This window comes from Coregonus lavaretus (genome assembly GCF_964263955.1).
Source record: "Coregonus lavaretus genome assembly, contig: HAP1_SCAFFOLD_1126, whole genome shotgun sequence".
NCBI classification, from domain to species: Eukaryota; Metazoa; Chordata; class Actinopteri; order Salmoniformes; family Salmonidae; genus Coregonus; species Coregonus lavaretus.
This window is the reverse complement of record NW_028163954.1, coordinates 69,356-87,797: the sequence shown is the minus strand read 5'-3', so window position 1 is coordinate 87,797 and position 18,442 is coordinate 69,356. Positions and strand designations below refer to the sequence as shown.

General features: G+C 48.0%; 2 protein-coding genes across 2 annotated transcripts in view; one reads left to right on the top strand and one right to left on the bottom strand.

The window, feature by feature from the left end:
* Positions 1-1,345, bottom strand: part of LOC311117630 (uncharacterized protein) — a gene marked incomplete at both ends in the record, with an annotated part of 47,423 nt that extends 46,078 nt beyond the window's left edge. The window contains 2 exons of the mRNA XM_084192564.1: positions 447-976; positions 1,330-1,345. Coding sequence (XP_084048690.1) covers positions 447-976; positions 1,330-1,345 — 546 coding nt within the window. The remainder of the gene's footprint in view (positions 1-446; positions 977-1,329) is intronic.
* A 1,035-nt stretch (positions 1,346-2,380) lies between these two features.
* LOC311117629 (7SK snRNA methylphosphate capping enzyme-like) overlaps positions 2,381-18,442 on the top strand; it is a 61,687-nt gene continuing 45,625 nt past the window's right edge. The window contains exons 1-3 of the mRNA XM_084192563.1: positions 2,381-3,166; positions 3,373-4,912; positions 5,168-5,400. Of these exons, the coding sequence (XP_084048689.1) occupies positions 3,421-4,912; positions 5,168-5,400 (1,725 nt within the window). The 5' untranslated portion in view covers positions 2,381-3,166; positions 3,373-3,420. The remainder of the gene's footprint in view (positions 3,167-3,372; positions 4,913-5,167; positions 5,401-18,442) is intronic.

The following is an 18,442-nucleotide window of genomic DNA, read 5'->3' as shown; positions in this document are numbered from 1 at the left end:
GTAAGGCCTACTAACTGTATGAGTACTGGCTAAGTAAGGCCTACTAACTGTACTACTACTGGCTAAGTAAGGCCTACTAACTATTACTACTGGCTAAGTAAGGCCTACTAACTGTATGACTACTGGCTAAGTAAGGCCTACCAACTGTATTACTTCTGGCTAAGTAAGGCGTACTAAGTGTATGACTACTGGCTAAGTAAGGCCTACTAAGTGTATGACTACTGGCTAAGTAAGGCCTACTAACTGTATGACTACTGGCTAAGTAAGGCCTACTAACTGTATGACTACTGGCTAAGTAAGGCCTACCAACTGTATTACTACTGGCTAAGTAAGGCATACTAACTGTATGACTACTGGCTAAGTAAGGCCTACTAACTGTATGACTACTGGCTAAGTAAGGCCTACTAACTGTATTCTTATCACAACAAATTATTCTGTACTCCTACCTTCTTATTGCTCTCTGTCTCTGCTCCCTTCTCGTCCCTTTCTCTCTTATTTTTCGTCTCTTTCCCTTCCTTTCTGACCTTCTCATTCTCTTTCTTCTTTTTTTTCACAGTCTGTCTCACCTTCCCTTGATCTGTTTCCTTACTGGGTTGGTCTTCCTCCTTACTCTTCAGCTTTTTCTTCTCCTTTGCTCCCTCTTTACCTTGCTGTTGTTGGGGAACCCCTTGATCTGCAGCCATCGCTTTTTCTGTATCTGGCATCTTCTTCTTTCCTTCTTTCTTCATCCGTTCTCCTCTTTTCTTCTCTAACCCAGAGGCCTTACCCTTGTCCTTGCTCTCTACTCCTCTCTCTCCTTCACCTGTTTCTGCACCTGATCCTCCTGACTTCTCTCCTACCTTAATGTTTATCTCCTTATTTCCACCCCCCTCTCCTTTCCACTTATTGTCACTCTTTTCCACCTCTCCATTCTCTCCACGCCCTGGCTTCTTCTCACGGGGCACCAGCGGGGCAAACTTTGTCTTCTTTTTCTGACCTGTAATGTTACCAAAGACATGTCATGATGCAGTCTATGTAAACATGTGGACAAATCCAAAGCTAGCCAAGTTAGCGATGTAATTAGATATTTAATTAACTGCTAGCAAATTAGCTAGCTAGTTCCCTAAAGTTAGCAACAATCCTCGACTAACTTAGCTAGCTAGCCAAAGGACTAACGACGTTAACGTAGCTAAACGGATAACTATCTATCTAGCAAGCTGGCTAACGTTAGCTAGCAAGCAAACTAGCTAACTAGATGCAGACAGTAGCAAAAGTTATAATAGCTAGCTAGCGTCACACTGGCCAGCTAACATCATTGTCGCTCGTAGCTAGCTAACGTTGGATATTTACCCCCAACGACTTCCATTTTCCTTAAGTGAGATGTATCTTTGGTGTAGATCGCCTTTCCGGTTGAAGACTGGTATATATATCCGATTTAACCTAAGTAGCTGTTAAGTTTTGTATTGTGAAAGTCGTCGTTTACCTCTGTCGTCGTGTGAGGTGGTTTTGTGTAGCTAGCTAGCACTGCAATTGTTGACTGGCCTCGCGACGGGTTTTTACCGCCACTTCTGAGAGCCAGTTCTCTATTGGCCAGTGGTCTCTATGGCCCACTCTGTGGATGTTGCTATGCTTCGTAGTTTTGCTAGTTTCATGGGACTATGGTGACTGGATGGGTTTAGCAAAGGGCTACATTTTCCGAGTTAGGTAACTTTTCAACCCGTTGTGTGCAAATAGTTCACTGTGTCGGGATGTATCCTGGCAGGTATTGAAAAAATACATTACCCATAAGCCGTGTTCCTTTACACATGGGCGAGATGTTGGGAGGGGAGGGGAGTGGGGGAGGGGAACCGCTTAATATAAGACAGCTCTTTGTTGTCTATCGTTACCAAATATGCTCCCTTTTATACTATTGTCTGGTTGAACTGATGGGGGTATTCATAGACTATCTGCAGTCAAATATAGTTTTCGCTAACTGCCTTCTTGTTGACATGGGCTGGGGGGTGTCCGTTTCAGATTCCTGTTCTGTCGCTAACAAACAACTTCCTCGACACGCACAGACCGAACTAACACGCATCTGAGTGGTTCAGTCGGTGTCTGTATCAAATATAGCGTTGATTAACATAATTTTAAACGTTTATTGGACTAAATGACACGCCAAAATCGATGAGTTGACAATTCTGACAGGCAGAGGCGGGGATACCTCTCCTAAGGGGGGCGGGACAGAGTACTCTTTCCAAGCCGATGCGAGGATCCCATTGGTCACTTTGAGGAGGACGGGCACCAGAAAGAACAGCTATTGGTCGGATAGTATGTCGCCCATGGCGCGTGTGTTTGCAGGGGCATATAAAGAGCGTGGCTCCGCTGAAACTCAGCGATAAATAGCTAAGCTCAAGCAGTTGCAGAAACGTTTCAGAGTTTAGAGAGAGAACGCAGTAGCTTACATACATATATATACACACACACACACAGATAGCTGATCAGACAGGACGACATTTTTTAAATGATTTGACACAATTGATATTTTTTTTTTCGGAAAGGGTCTCTTGTAGGTGTTATGATTTCGATCCGTTTGTGTACTTTAATAGGAAGTGCATGAGGTCAGGTTTACTCGCTGTAGGAGAACGTTAGGAAACCTCTCGCTAAGTCAGTTAATGGGTGGATTTTTGTTGTCTTTTTTAAAGCGTTCAGTGTCTCTCTCGGGGGAGGGAGCCGCCGTGGAGAGAGAAGGCGGGGAGAGAGAGCAGCTTCGGTCGGGGAGGGCAGTGTGTGTGTGTGTATGAGGGGGATGGCCGTCCGGCTGTCACTCACTGTGCGTGGCTGAGCGCTTTTCCACGCAGCTCGCGCTCCTGCTGAGTTATTCATGAGATTGAGTGACGACTGAATCCGAGGGGCGTGTTTATGCACATTAGGTGTTATATTTAAATACGCGGGAGGCGGAGCCCCGCACGGCACGTACAGGGGGAGTGTGGCGTTAAGAGAACTCGCAAAGCTCCCACTCACTCACTCACACACACCGCTCACAGAGCTTGGCCTGTTAGATAGTTTGGCTGTGCACCTTATCTCTGTCTAGGCGTGAGAGCAGCGTGAGTAGAGACTGACATTCAGAGAGAGAGAATGATACACCGCTCAGGTTAACTGACTGACTGAGAGAGTTGTGAGACCACAGGAGGAAGAGAAATTCTGCGGAGTAAGTAACAGGAACAGGTTTGGAGGGAAGTGTTTCATAGTGCACTACTTTTGACCAGAGCCCTATTTGTGGCAGCTTGACTCTGGTCTAAAGTAGTGCACTATATAGGGAATAGGGTGCCATTTGGGATGTAACCTTAGATCTGCTGTGTTTTTTTAATCTGGTGTGTAAATGACCCCCTAACTCCTCCCACTTCCTGTCTGTAGATCGATGCCATTGGCCGAGGTGCCTGAGGCCCCTCCCACAGGAAAAATATGATCAGGATGTCATTGGAAAAAGAGACTGTTCTACCGCGTGATGGGCGGGGCGACGCTGCTGTCCCAGAAGGCCCTGCGTCAGGAGGAGAGGGGGGAGTGGACAGGGTGGGTGGGGTAATGATGGCCCCTCACCCTCCCTGTCTGGGACCAACCGGATTCACCGGCAGCGTGGTTCTAACGGAACAGCCACACCCCCACGGCCCCAAACCAAGAAGTACACACCCCCTAAAGACCAAAAACGGCCTTCAGCCCCCCCCCAACAACCCCCAGGTCTTGCCTCCAGGACAGCAGCGAATGGGGAAGAGGCGCTACTCCCTGGGCGGCAGCTTCAAGCACCCGGGCTTCGGGAAGCGTCGTCGTCGTGCCAACAGTGACAGTCAATCAGACCCCGTCCTTCCCTCCAACTTCCTGTTGGGCGGGAACATCTTCGACCCGCTGAACCTCAACTCTCTATTGGACGAGGAGGTGAGCCGCGCGCTGAACGCCGAGACGCCCAAGTCCTCGCCCCTACCGGCCCGGGCCAGAGACCCTGTAGAGATCCTGGTACCGCGTGACATCACAGACCCCCTGAACCTGAAGAGTGGGGGAGGAGAAGGGGAGGAGGGGGGAGGGGTGCTGGTCTCCCCCATCAAAAACAGGAAGAGACACCGCAACCGTCACCACGGGGGAGGAGGAGGGGGAGCGCAGCCCGAACCCCCCACACATGCTGAGGGGTCAAAGGTAGAAGCTGGGGGTGATTCAGGGACAGGAGGTGAGGTGTTAGCTCTAGCGTCTGTGCCTCTGTTCCCTGTTAGTGGTGCGTTAGCTGCAGTACCGGAGGCTTCCAGAGAGGGCAGTGTAGTGCCACAGTCTCCTCTGCCCTACGAACTCAACACCTCCATCAACTGTCGGGACGAGGTAGTCCCGCCCATTCTGCCCCGGAGACACACACACCCGCCGCTTGGATCTGCCTCTAAACCCCGTCCCCATGGCGACGCCGGCCATCGGCAGCGTAAACGGAGGCGTACCACCTCGATGAGGTCGGACCATTCGTCGGTCACTCCAACCCCCGCCCTCGCCACTGCCCCACCCAACACCTTCCACACCCCGCTGGTGCCAGGGTCAGGCCTCAGAGGTCAGAGGTCAGGGTCAGCGGTGGGAGGTCAGCAGCAGCCCCAGAGCTCCTTCCGCCACAATCCCCAGAAGAAGAAAAACCGGTTCCAGCACGGCAACTACAGCCGTTACTATGGCTACCACGGTTACTACGGTTACCGTGACGGGCAGGTGGGGCGGTTCCAGGACCCTCGTCTGGGCCTGCTTCGACCCGATTGGTTCAGAGGGAAGACAGTGCTGGACATTGGCTGCAGCACCGGTCACCTGACCCTGGCCATCGCACGTCACTTTAGCCCAGCCCACATCCTGGGTATTGACGTGGACGGGCGGCTGGTGCACGCCGCTAGGCAGAACATTCGCCACTTCCTGTCCGAACAACTCACACAGGACACCAGGGGTAGGGAGGAGGGAAGGGGGGAGAGGGAGAGGGAGAGGGGGAGAGGGGGAGAGCGAGAGAGTAAACAGAAAACAGAGACAGCTGAGCAGAGTGGAGGAAGAACACAGAGCGGAACTAAGATGGCGTCTGGTACGGCTGAGGAGGAGGAGGAGGAGGAGGAGGAGGAGGAGGGCAAGAGGGAGGAGGAGGAGGAGGGCAAGAAGGAGGAGGAGGAGGGCGAGATGGAGGAGGAGGGCAAGAAGGAGGAGGAGGGCAAGAAGGAGGAGGAGGGCAAGAAGGAGGAGTGTAGCGCTCTAGAGGAGCTGAAGAGAACCCTGTCGTTGCTGTCGCCCTCTAGTGGCCCCCGGGGTGCAGGTCGCCCCCTCCCTCCATTCCCCATCTCCTTCAGGGTGTGTCGGGGTCCCATCGCTGCTCCCCCCCTCCTCCCCCCCTACCCCCTGGCCCAAGGAACACCTGGAACCTTCCCCAACAACGTCTCCTTCATGACGGTAAGAGAGAGAGAGAGCGAGTGAGTGTGTGTGTGTGTGTGTGTGTGTGTGTGTGTGTGTGTGTGGTGATATGGAATGTCTAAGGTGGACTTTATGAGCTAATAATTATATATGGGATTTAAGGCTCTTTTCAAAAAACCTGTACAGCAAAGATAGTCTCTCTGTCTGTGTGTGTGTGTGTGTGTGTGTGTGTGTGTGCTGGAAACCTGATGTTGAATTGCATTTTATTCTATGTTAGGCAGAAATGAGCCAAAATGTTGAATGAAATTATATTTGAATGTACTTTATCGGTTGCCTGTGTGGTTGGTCTTTTTGGAAGCGATGGTAGTGCGTTCAGATTTCTATCACCTGAAGCATATAAACGTGGTCCTCTGTAGCTCAGCTGGTAGAGCACGGCGCTTGGTCCTCTGGAGCTCAGCTGGTAGAGCATGGCGCTTGGTCCTCTGTAGCTCAGCTGGTAGAGCACGGCGGTCCTCTGTAGCTCAGCTGGTAGAGCACGGCGGTCCTCTGTAGCTCAGCTGGTAGAGCACGGCGCTTGGTCCTCTGGAGCTCAGCTGGTAGAGCACGGCGCTTGGTCCTCTGGAGCTCAGCTGGTAGAGCACGGCGCTTGGTCCTCTGTAGCTCAGCTGGTAGAGCACGGTGCTTGGTCCTCTGTAGCTCAGCTGGTAGAGCACGGCGCTTGGTCCTCTGTAGCTCAGCTGGTAGAGCACGGCGCTTGGTCCTCTGGAGCTCAGCTGGTAGAGCACGGCGCTTGGTCCTCTGTAGCTCAGCTGGTAGAGCACGGCGCTTGGTCCTCTGTAGCTCAGCTGGTAGAGCACGGCGCTTGTAACGCCAGGGTAGTGGGTTCGATCCCCGGGACCACCCATACGTAAAAATGTATGCGCACATGACTGTAAGTCGCTTTGGATAAAAGTGTCTGCTAAATGGCATATTATTATTATTATTAAGCATGGGCAGAACCATGTAAACTATGTATGCATGCGTCTCCTGCATGTAGTCTTATCTTGTGTGCATGCTTCAGGTGACAGAAATCTGAACGCACTACCAGCGCTTTGAAAAGTTGATGTAATTATCCTTTCCTGTGGATATATATTCTCACATTCCTACCTGCAAAAAGACCCAACTACACGGACAACCGGTAAAGTAAGTTAAAATATAATTTTATTAAACGTTCTGGCTTGTAAAGGTCGTGAGAGGAAACTTTCCTGATTCAAGAGCTCATTTCCGCACAACGTAGAATTCAACGTCGGGTTTCCAGGCAATGTTTCTCTCTCTAAGGCAATTGATATGGAAGTGTGTTTGTGTGTGTGTGTGTTTGTGTGTTTGTGTGTGTGTAATCTAAAGTTGAGCTGCTGAACATGTCCTAAGTGAGTTAAATGTGTTGACACACATTTTGAGGCCTACAACCATCACTCCCTGCAACACACGCACATACTTCTCTCATTTTACATTTGAGATTTGAGTCATTTAGCAGAAGCTCTTATCCAGAGCGACTTCCAGTTAGTGAGTGCATACATTTTGTTCATCCTGTAGAATAAGACCTCACATCAGCTCTATTCATGGCATTTCTATCTGCAACGTTCGACAACGTTTGGAAACTGAACGTGGCCTTGTATTCTACCCAGTCTCTGTAAGGTCGTGTTTTCTGATGCAGTTTACCACAGATTCAAACTGAATTAGGTCTGTATCGCCTTGTGGTTAGGTCTGTATCGCCTTGTGGTTAGGTCTGTATCGCCTTGTGGTTAGGTCTGTATCGCCTTGTGGTTAGGTCTGTATCGCCTTGTGGTTAGGTCTGTATCGCCTTGTGGTTAGGTCTGTGTGGTTAGGTCTGTATGGTTAGGTCTGTATGGTTAGGTCTGTATGGTTAGGTCTGTATGGTTAGGTCTGTGTGGTTAGGTCTGTAAGAGAGGACTAATTGGATTACTTCAAAAAATTTGCGAACAAATACACCTTTCTGTTTTCTCAATGACGTTGAATTCAGCTTTGAAAAAAGGCACAAGTTTAAGTTTGTTCCACCTGAGGGAGTCTGACCAAGTCAGAGACCACTATGATGACACACCAAATGATGACCACCAATCAGAGACCACTATGATGACACACCAAATGCATTTGATGGATCCTGTTTGTCTTCTTCAGAGGAAAGGAATCCAAACTGAAAGTAATCACATTATGTTACTGAGTTTGGGGAATCCAAAAGTTCCATTACTGATTATAATTTTGGACAGAACTAGTAACTAACGGATTACATTTAGATAGAAACCTTGCCAGCCCTGCTCCCACCAGTCCAGACTTCCTCTGCCAACTGGCCTCGCTCTCTCCTCCTGTTATTATGCCAGTAGTGCTGGCAGCCACACTCTGTTTTGTGTGTGTGTTTTGACATGGTTGCTGTTTGATGGGTGTGTGTACGATGTGATCATGTCAATATTTTCCTTTGTAGCTCAGGCGGTGTTTGTCACCGGTGTGGAATGTGTGCGTGTGTTAATGGTGAGTTACTGCACATCTAACCTCTGACCTCTAACCACAGAGTAGCACAGTGACCCCTTTTACTCTCCCCTCCTCTCTTTCTCCCCTCCTCTCTCTCGCCCCTTCTCTCTTTCTACTCTCCCCTCCTCTCTTTCTTCTTCCTCTCTCTCGCCCCTCCTCTCTTTCTACTCTCCCCTCCTCTCTCCCCTCCTCCTACCTTCTCTCCCCTCCTCCTACCTTCTCTCCCCCTCTCCTCTCTCTCTCTCCTCCTCTCTATCCCTCTCTTGCCCCTCCTCTCTCTTCTCCTCCCTCTCTCCCCTCCTCTCTCTCCTTCTTTCTCTCTCTCTCCCCCTTCCACTCTCACCCTCTCTCCCCTCCTCTCTCTTCCCTCCACTCTTTCTCCCTCTCTCTCCCTTCTCCTCTCTCCCTTCTCCTCTCTCTCCCCTCCTCTCTCTCCCCTCTTCTCTCTCCCCTCCTCTTTCTCGCTCCTCCTCTCTCTCTCCCCTCCTCTCTTTCTCCTACTTTGTCTACTTTGTCAAGGTTTCTCTGAGATTTTGATCAGTAACCATGGTCAAATAGTTAGCCACGGTGTACTGTCGATTTAGGGCCAGATAGCACTGCATTTTGCTTCCCAATAGGTAATGTAGTTTTGTTTAGACTGTGTTGTAATGTGGTTTATTCTGATTGATTGGATGTTCTGGTCCTGAGGCTTCAGTGTGTTAGTAGAACAGGTTTGTGAACTCAGCGCCAGGACCAGCTGGATGAGGGGACTCTTTTCTTTGCTCAGCTCATGGCATTGCAGGGCTTGGTAATGATATGAGAGGGGGTCACTGTATTCTAGATGTTTCCAAAACTTAATTGCTATTTTTTGAGTTTTTATTATTAGTGGATATTGGCCTAATTTTGCCCTGCATGCATTGTTTGTAGTTTTCCTCTGGACATGTAGGAGAATCTTACAGAACTCTGCATGTAGGGTTTCAATGGGGTGTTTGTCCCATTGGGTGAAATCTTGTTTTGCCAGTGGACCCCACACCTCGCTGCCATACATTGGTTCAATGACACATTCAATTAGTTTTAGCCAAAATGTATTTCAATTTGAATTTGTTTTTTAATGGCATAGAATGCTCTGCGTGCTTTCTCTCTCAGTTCATTCACTGCATCATAAAGGTGTCCAGTTGAGTTTATTTTTAAACCTAAGTAATTGTAGCGTGTACAGTACTCTATATAAACACTGCTCAAAAAGATAAAGGGAACACTTAAACAACACATCCTAGATCTGAATGAATGAAATAATCTTATTAAATACTTTTTTCTTTACATAGTTGAATGTGCTGACAACAAAATCACACAAAAACTATCAATGGAAATCAAATGTATCAACCCATGGAGGTCTGGATTTGGAGTCACCCTCAAAATTAAAGTGGAAAACCACACTACAGGCTGATCCAACTTTGATGTAATGTCCTTAAAACAAGTCAAAATGATGCTCAGTAGTGTGTGTGGCCTCCACGTGCCTGTATGACCTCCCTACAACGCCTGGGCATGCTCCTGATGAGGTGGCGGATGGTCTCCTGAGGGATCTCATCCCAGACCTGGACTAAAGCATCCGCCAACTCCTGGACAGTCTGTGGTGCAACGTGGCGTTGGTGGATGGAGCGAGACATGATGTCCCAGATGTGCTCAATTGGATTCAGGTCTGGAGAACGGGCGGGCCAGTCCATAGCATCAATGCCTTCCTCTTGCAGGAACTGCTGACACACTCCAGCCACATGAGGTCTAGCATTGTCTTGCATTAGGAGGAACCCAGGGCCAACCGCACCAGCATATGGTCTCACAAGGGGTCTGAGGATCTCATCTCGGTACCTAATGGCAGTCAGGCTACCTCTGGCGAGCACATGGAGGGCTGTGCGGCCCCCCAAATAAATGCCACCCCACACCATGACTGACCCACCGCCAAACCGGTCATGCTGGAGGATGTTGCAGGCAGCAGAACGTTCTCCACGGCGTCTCCAGACTCTGTCACGTCTGTCACATGTGCTCAGTGTGAACCTGCTTTCATCAGTGAAGAGCACAGGGCGCCAGTGGCGAATTTGCCAATCTTGGTGTTCTCTGGCAAATGCCAAACGTCCTGCACGGTGTTGGGCTGTAAGCACAACCCCCACCTGTGGATGTTGGGCCCTCATACCACCCTCATGGAGTCTGTTTCTGACCGTTTGAGCAGACACATGCACATTTGTGGCCTGCTGGAGGTCATTTTGCAGGGCTCTGGCAGTGCTGCTCCTGCTCCTCCTTGCACAAAGGCGGAGGTAGCGGTCCTGCTGCTGGGTTGTTGCCCTCCTACGGTCTCCTCCACGTCTCCTGATGTACTGGTCTGTCTCCTGGTAGCGCCTCCATGCTCTGGACACTACGCTGACAGACACAGCAAACCTTCTTGCCACAGTTCGCATTGATGTGCCATCCTGGATGAGCTGCACTACCTGAGCCACTTGTGTGGGTTGTAGACTCCGTCTCATGCTACCACTAGAGTGAAAGCACCGCCAGCATTCAAAAGTGACCAAAACATCAGCCAGCAAGCATAGGAACTGAGAAGTGGTCTGTGGTCACCACCTGCAGAACCACTTCTTTATTGGGGGTGTCTTGCTAATTGCCTATAATTTCCACCTGTTGTCTATTCCATTTGCACAACAGCATGTGACATTTATTGTCAATCAGTGTTGCTTCCTAAGTGGACAGCTTGATTTCACAGAAGTGTGATTGACTTGGAGTTACATTGTGTTGTTTAAGTGTTCCCTTTATTTTTTTGAGCAGTGTATAAACCTAAGTAATTGTAGTGTAGTACTCTATATATTGTACCATTTGAGAACTTTGGTCTAATTCCCTGAGATCTGGATTATCTCTGGAATATCATTATTTTTGTATTTTGGGGGTTACTGCCAGGTAACAGGTCATCTGCGAAGAGCAGGCATTTAACCTCTGAATTGTGGAGACTAACACCAGGGGTTGAGGATTTTTCTAGAATAGTGGCTAATTCATTGATGTACTGTAAATATTGAAGAGTGCAGGGCTCAGATTGCAACCCTGGCGAAGGCCACGCCCCTGGTTAAAGAATTCTGTTATTTTCTTGCCAATTTTGCTGATGCACGTATTGCCAGTATACATTGATTTAATGATGTCATGTTTTACCCCCTACACCACTTTCAATAACTTTGTAGAACAGTCCTGTTTGCCAAATAGAATCAAATGCTTTTTGGAAGTCGATAAAGCAAGCGTACATTTTGGTATTATTTTGGTGGCCATGTTAAATATGGGTAAATATGATCGGTCCTGCAACGTTTTGGTATAAATCCAGTTTGGTTTTACTCAAGACATTGTGCTTATTAAGGAAGTTTAGAACTCTTGCATTTATAATACTACAGAAAACCTTCCCCAGGTTACTGTTCACACAAATGTAATCGTTAGGGTCAAATTTGTCTCCGTTCTTAAACATTTACATTTTTACATTTTAGTCATTTAGCAGACGCTCTTAACCAGAGCGACTTACAGGAGCAATTAGGGTTAATTGCCTTGCTCAAGGGCACATTTACGTCATTTAGCAGACGCTCTTATCCAGAGCGACTCACCAATTGGTGCGTTCACCCTATAGCCAGTGGGATAACCACTTTACAATTTTTTTTTTGGGGGGGGGAGGGTAGAAGGATTACTTTATCCTATCCCAGGTATTCCTTAAAGAGGTGGGGTTTCAAATGTCTCCGGAAGGTGGTGAGTGACTCCGCTGTCCTGGCGTCGTGAGGGAGCTTGTTCCACCATTGGGGTGCCAGAGCAGCGAACAGTTTTGACTGGGCTGAGCGGGAACTATGCTTCCGCAGAGGAAGGGGAGCCAGCAGGCCAGAGGTGGATGAACGCAATACCCTCGTTTGGGTGTAGGGACTGATCAGAGCCCGAAGGTACAGAGGTGCCGTTCCCCTCACTGCTCCATAGGCAAGCACCATGGTCTTGTAGCGGATGCGAGCTTCAACTGGAAGCCAGTGGAGTGTGCGGAGGAGGGGGGTGACGTGAGAGAACTTGGGAAGGTTGAACACCAGACGGGCTGCGGCATTCTGGATGAGTTGTAGGGGTTTAATGGCACAGGCAGGGAGGCCAGCCAACAGCGAGTTGCAGTAGTCCAGACGGGAGATGACAAGTGCCTGGATTAGGACCTGTGCCGCTTCCTGTGTAAGGCAGGGTCGTACTCTCCGAATGTTGTAGAGCATGAACCTGCAGGAGCGGGTCACCGCCTTGATGTTGGCGGAGAACGACAGGGTGTTGTCCAGGGTCACGCCTAGGCTCTTCGCACTCTGGGAGGAGGACACAGCGGAGTTGTCAACCGTGATGGCGAGATCATGGAACGGGCAGTCCTTCCCCGGGAGGAAGAGCAGCTCCGTCTTGCCAGGGTTCAGCTTGAGGTGGTGATCCGTCATCCATACTGATATGTCTGCCAGACATGCAGAGATGCGATTCGCCACCTGGTTATCAGAAGGGGGAAAGGAGAAGATTAGTTGTGTATCGTCAGCGTAGCAATGATAGGAGAGGCCATGTGAGGATATGACAGAGCCAAGTGACTTGGTGTATAGGGAGAAAAGGAGAGGGCCTAGAACTGAGCCCTGGGGGACACCAGTGGTGAGAGCACGTGGTGCGGAGACAGCCTCCCGCCACGCCACTTGGTAGGAGCGACCGGTCAGGTAGGACGCAATCCAGGAGTGAGCCGCGCCGGAGATGCCCAGCTCGGAGAGGGTGGAGAGGAGGATCTGATGGTTCACAGTATCAAAGGCAGCAGACAGGTCTAGAAGGACAAGAGCAGAGGAGAGAGAGTTAGCTTTAGCAGTGCGGAGAGCCTCCGTGACACAGAGAAGAGCAGTCTCAGTTGAATGACCAGTCCTGAAACCTGACTGGTTTGGATCAAGAAGGTCATTCTGAGAGAGATAGCAAGAGAGTTGGCTAAAGACGGCACGCTCAATAGTTTTGGAAAGAAAAGAAAGAAGGGATACTGGTCTGTAGTTGTTGACATCAGTGGGATCGAGTGTTGGTTTCTTGAGAAGGGGAGCAACTCTCGCTCTCTTGAAGACGGAAGGGACATGGCCAGCGGTCAAGGATGAGTTGATCAGCGAGGTGAGGTAGGGGAGAAGGTCACCGGAGATGGTCTGGAGAAGAGAGGAGGGGATGGGGTCAAGCGGGCAGGTTGTTGGGCGGCCTGCAGTCACAAGTCGCAGGATTTTATCTGGAGAGAGAGGGGAGAAAGAAGTCAAAGCATAGGGTAGGGCAGTGTGAGTAGGACCAGCAGTGTCATTAGACTTAACAAACGAGGATCGAATGTCGTCAACCTTCTTTTCAAAGTGGTTGACGAAGTCATCCACAGAGAGAGAGGAGGGGGGGGCGGGGGGGGGAGGATTCAGGAGGGAGGAAAATGTGGCAAAGAGCTTCCTAGGGTTAGAGGCAGATGCTTGGAATTTAGAGTGGTAGAAAGTGGCCTTAGCAGCAGAAACAGATGAAGAAAATGTAGAGAGGAGGGAGTGAAAAGATGCCAGGTCGGCAGGGAGTTTAGTTTTCTTCCATTTCCGCTCCGCTGCCCGGAGCTCTGTTCTGTGAGCTCGCAATGAGTCGTCAAGCCACGGAGCTGGAGGGGAGGACCGAGCCGGCCGGGAGGATAGGGGACACAGAGAGTCAAAGGATGCAGAAAGGGAGGAGAGGAGGGTTGAGGAGGCAGAATCAGGAGATTGGAGGGAGAAGGATTGAGCAGAGGGAAGAGATGATAGGATGGAAGAGGAGAGAGTAGTGGGAGAGAGAGAGCGAAGGTTGCGGCGGCGCATTACCATCTGTGTAGGGGCAGAGTGAGTAGTGTTGGAGGAGAGCGAGAGAGAAAAGGAAACAAAGTAGTGGTCGGAGACATGGAGGGGAGTTGCAGTGAGATTAGTAGAAGAGCAGCATCTAGTAAAGATGAGGTCAAGCGTATTGCCTGCCTTGTGAGTAGGGGGGGACGGTGAGAGGGTGAGGTCAAAAGAGGAGAGAAGTGGAAAGAAGGAGGCAGAGAGAAATGAGTCAAATGTGGACATAGGGAGGTTGAAATCCCCCAAAACTGTGAGGGGTGAGCCATCCTCAGGAAAGGAACTTATCAAGGCGTCAAGCTCATTGATGAACTCTCCAAGGGAACCTGGAGGGCGATAGATGACAAGGATATTAAGCTTAAATGGGCTAGTGACTGTGACAGCATGGAATTCAAATGAGGAGATAGACAGATGATTGTGGACTACAGGAAAAAAAAGAGGACTGAGCACGCCCCCATTCTCATCGACGGGGCTGTAGTGGAACAAGTTGAGAGCTTCAAGTTCCTTGGTGTCCACATCACCAACGAACTATCATGGTCCAAACACACCAAGACAGTCGTGAAGAGGGCACGACAAAGCCTATTCCCCCTCAGGAGACTAAAAAGATTTGGCATGGGTCCTCAGATCCTCAAAAAATTCTACAGCTGCACCATCGAGAGCATCCTGACTGGTTGCATCACCGCCTGGTATGGCAACTGCTTGGCCTCTGACCGCAAGGCACTACAGAGGGTAGTGCGTACGGCCCAGTACATCACTGGGGCAAAGCTCCCTGCCATCCAGGACCTCTATACCAGGCGGTGTCAGAGGAAGGCCCTCAAAATTGTCAAAGACTCCAGTCACCCTAGTCATAGACTGTTCTCTCTGCTACCGCACGGCAAGCGGTACCGGAGTGCCAAGTCTAGGTCCAAAAGACTTCTCAACAGCTTCTACCCCCAAGCCATAAGACTCCTGAACAGCTAATCATGGCTACCCGGACTATTTGCACTGCCCCCCCACCCCATCCTTTTTACGCTGCTGCTACTCTGTTAAGTATTTATGCATAGTCACTTTAACTCTACCCACATGTACATATTACCTCAACTAGCCGGTGCCCCCGCACATTGACTATGCAACGGTACCCCCCTGTATATATAGCCTCCCTACTGTCACTTTATTCTATTGTATATATAGCCTCCCTACTGTCACTTTATTTTTTACTTCTGCTCTTTTTTTTCTCAACACTTTTTTGTTGTTGTTTTATTCTTACTTTTTTTGTTTAAAATAAATGCACTGTTGGTTAAGGGCTGTAAGTAAGCATTTCACTGTAATGTCTGCACCTGTTGTATTCGGCGCATGTGACCAATAAAATTTGATTTGATTTGATTTGAGATGGGTTAGGGGAAAAATTGAGAATGTCCATTTGGGGTTCTAAATTCTTGGTTCCAGATGTCAGGGAAATAACCTACAGATAGGATCAAATTAAACATTTTTAATATAGCCAATTGAAATGTTGCACTAGTGAATTTGAGCATCTTTTTTAGGATGCCATCAGGCCTTTTTAAATTTGAGGGCCTGAAGTTTCTTATAGAGCTCCTGATCAGTAATTGGGGAGTCCAATGGATTTTCATTGTCCTTTTTATAGCTTTTTCTAATCCATTCAACTTCTCATGAATTTGAAATTGTTCTCCGTTTGCATTAGTTTGAACGGTGTTGTAGAGTGTTTTAAAATGGGTTGTCCATATGTCACCATTTTGTATTGCTAATTCCTCTAGTTTCTATTATTTTTGGGGGGTTTTCAAATTTTGCCAGAAGTTTGTGTTTATGGACTCCTGAAATAGTGTCAGCTGCTTGCTGTTGTACTGTGCTTTGTTTTGGTTCTGTACGTTTATAGAGTTTTAAAGTCTCACAGTAATGAAGGCGTAAATCACCATTATTTGGTTCTCTTTTGGTGTTCTAAGTTTTTCCCTTATAATTTTACAATCTGCATCAAACCAGTTGTCATCTTTGGTCTTTAAATTAAAGTTGTATTTTTTTTTTTCATTTTTTCCACGATTTATTTTTACAAATTAAACATTGTACAGCATAAAACATTGATCATGACATCCAGCCATACAGTGCCTTCGGAAAGTATTCAGACCCCTTGACTTTTTCTACATTTTGCTACGTTACAGCCTTATTCTAAAATGGATTTAAAAAATAATAATCCTCAGCAATCTACACACAATACTCCATAATGACAAAGCGAAACGTATTTTGAAATGTTTGCAAATTTATTTAAAAAAAAACTGAAATACCTTATTTACATAAGTATTCAGACCCTGTGCTATGAGACTCGAAATTGAGCTCAGGTGCATCCTGTTTCCATTGATCATCCTTGAGATGTCTCTACAACTTGATTGGAGTCCACCTGTGGTAAATTCAATTGATTGGACATGATTTGGAAAGGCACACACCTGTCTATATAAGGTCCCAAAGTTGAGTGCATGTCAGAGCAAAAACCAAGCCATGAGTTCGAAGGAATTGTCTGTAGAGATCCGAGACAGGATTGTGTAGAGGCACAGATCCGGGGAAGGGTACCAAAAAAATGTCTGCAGTATTGAAGGTCCCCAAGAACACAGTGGCCTCCATCATTCTGAAATGGAAGATATTTGGAACCACCAAGACTTGCCAAAAGGCACCTAAAGACTCTAAGACACCAAGATTGAACTCTTTGGCCTGAATTCCAATCTTCACGTCTGGAGGAAACCTGGCACCAATCCTTACGGTGAAGCATGTTGGTGGCAGCATCATGCTGTGGGGATGTTTTTCAGCGGCAGGGACTGGGGCAAAGATGTCAGGATCGAGGCAAAGATGAATGGAGCAAAGTACAGAGAGATCCTTGATGAAAACCTGCTCCAGAGCGCTCAGGACCTCAGACTGGGGACGACGGTTCACCTTCCAACAGGACAACGACCCTAAGCACACAGCCAAGACAATGCAGGAATGGCTTCGGGACAAGTCTCTGAATGTCCTTGAGTGGCCCAGACAGAGCCCGGACTTGAACCAGATCGAACATCTCTGGAGAGACCTGAAAATAGCTGTGCAGCGATGCTCCCCATCTAACCCGACAGAGCTTGAGAGTATCTGCAGAGAAGAATCTCCCCAAATACAGGTGTACCAAGCTTGTAGCGTCATACCCAAGAAGACTCGAGGCTGTAATCGCTGCCAAAGGTGCTTCAACAAAGTACTGAGTAAAGGGTCTGAATACTTCTGTAAATGTGATATTTCCGTTTTTTTTTCTCTTCTTTTTATCAATTAGCCAAAAATTCTAAAAACCTGTTTTTGCTTTGTCATTATGGGGCTGTAACTTAACAAAATGTGTAAAAAGTCAAGGGGTCTTAATACTTTCCGAAGGCACTGTACGTATCCTCCAACATAGCACATATACAGTCAAATAGTATCTCAGAAGTTACAACACAGAACTAAATGGGTTCACAAGCATAAGTAATCACCTCACAACATGACAAATAAAACGCGTCCAGCTTCTAGAATTGTCGTTTCTACCAGTGATCCATTTGTTCATCAGATGCTACCTCCCCTGTTTCAGAGTAGGAGTGGCACTTCCAGATTCTAAGGATTACTCTAGCTGCTGTAACCATACCAACAGTGATCAGTGCAAATCCCTCATTAGGTAACTCTGTTCTATCGCCAAAGAGACATACAGTGGGGAAAAAATAACCGTAAATGCCCCCGCACATTGACTCTGTACCGGTACCCCCTGTACAGTGGGGGGGAAAAGTATTTAGTCAGCCACCAATGGTCCAGGTTCTCCCACTTAAAAAGATGAGAGAGGCCTGTAATTTTCATCATAGGTACACGTCAACTATGACAGACAAAATGAGAAGAAAAAAAATCCAGAAAATCACATTTGTTGGATTTTTAATGAATTTATTTGCAAATTATGGTGGAAAATAAGTATTGGGTCAATAACAAAAGTTTCTCAATACTTTGTTATATACCCTTTGTTGGCAATGACACAGGTCAAACGTTTTCTGTAAGTCTTCACAAGGTTTTCACACACTGTTGCTGGTATTTTGGCCCATTCCTCCATGCAGATCTCCTCTAGAGCAGTGATTTTTTTTGGGGGGGGGGCTGTCGCTGGGCAACACGGACTTTCAACTCCCTCCAAAGATTTTCTGTGGGGTTGAGATCTGGAGACTGGCTAGGCCACTCCAGGACCTTGAAATGCTTCTTACGAAGCCACTCCTTCGTTGCCCGGGCGGTGTGTTTGGGATCATTGTCATGCTGAAAGACCCAGCCACGTTTCATCTTGTGGTCATGTGGTCCTCTGTGGTCCTCTGTAGCTCAGCTGGTAGAGCACGGCGCTTGTAACGCCAAGGTAGTGGGTTCGATCCCCGGGACCACCCATACACACAAATGTATGCACGCATGACTGTAAGTCGCTTTGGATAAAAGCGTCTGCTAAATGGCTTATTATTATTATTATTATTATCTTCAATGCCCTTGCTGATGGAAGGAGGTTTTCACTCAATCCCACGATACATGGCCCCATTCATTCTTTCCTTTACATGGATCAGTCATCCTGGTCCTTTTGCAGAAAAACAGCCCCAAAGCATGATGTTTCCACCCCCATGCTTCACAGTAGGTATGGTGTTCTTTGGATGCAACTCAGCATTCTTTGTCCTCCAAACACGACGAGTTGAGTTTTTACCAAAAAGTTATATTTTGGTTTCATCTGACCA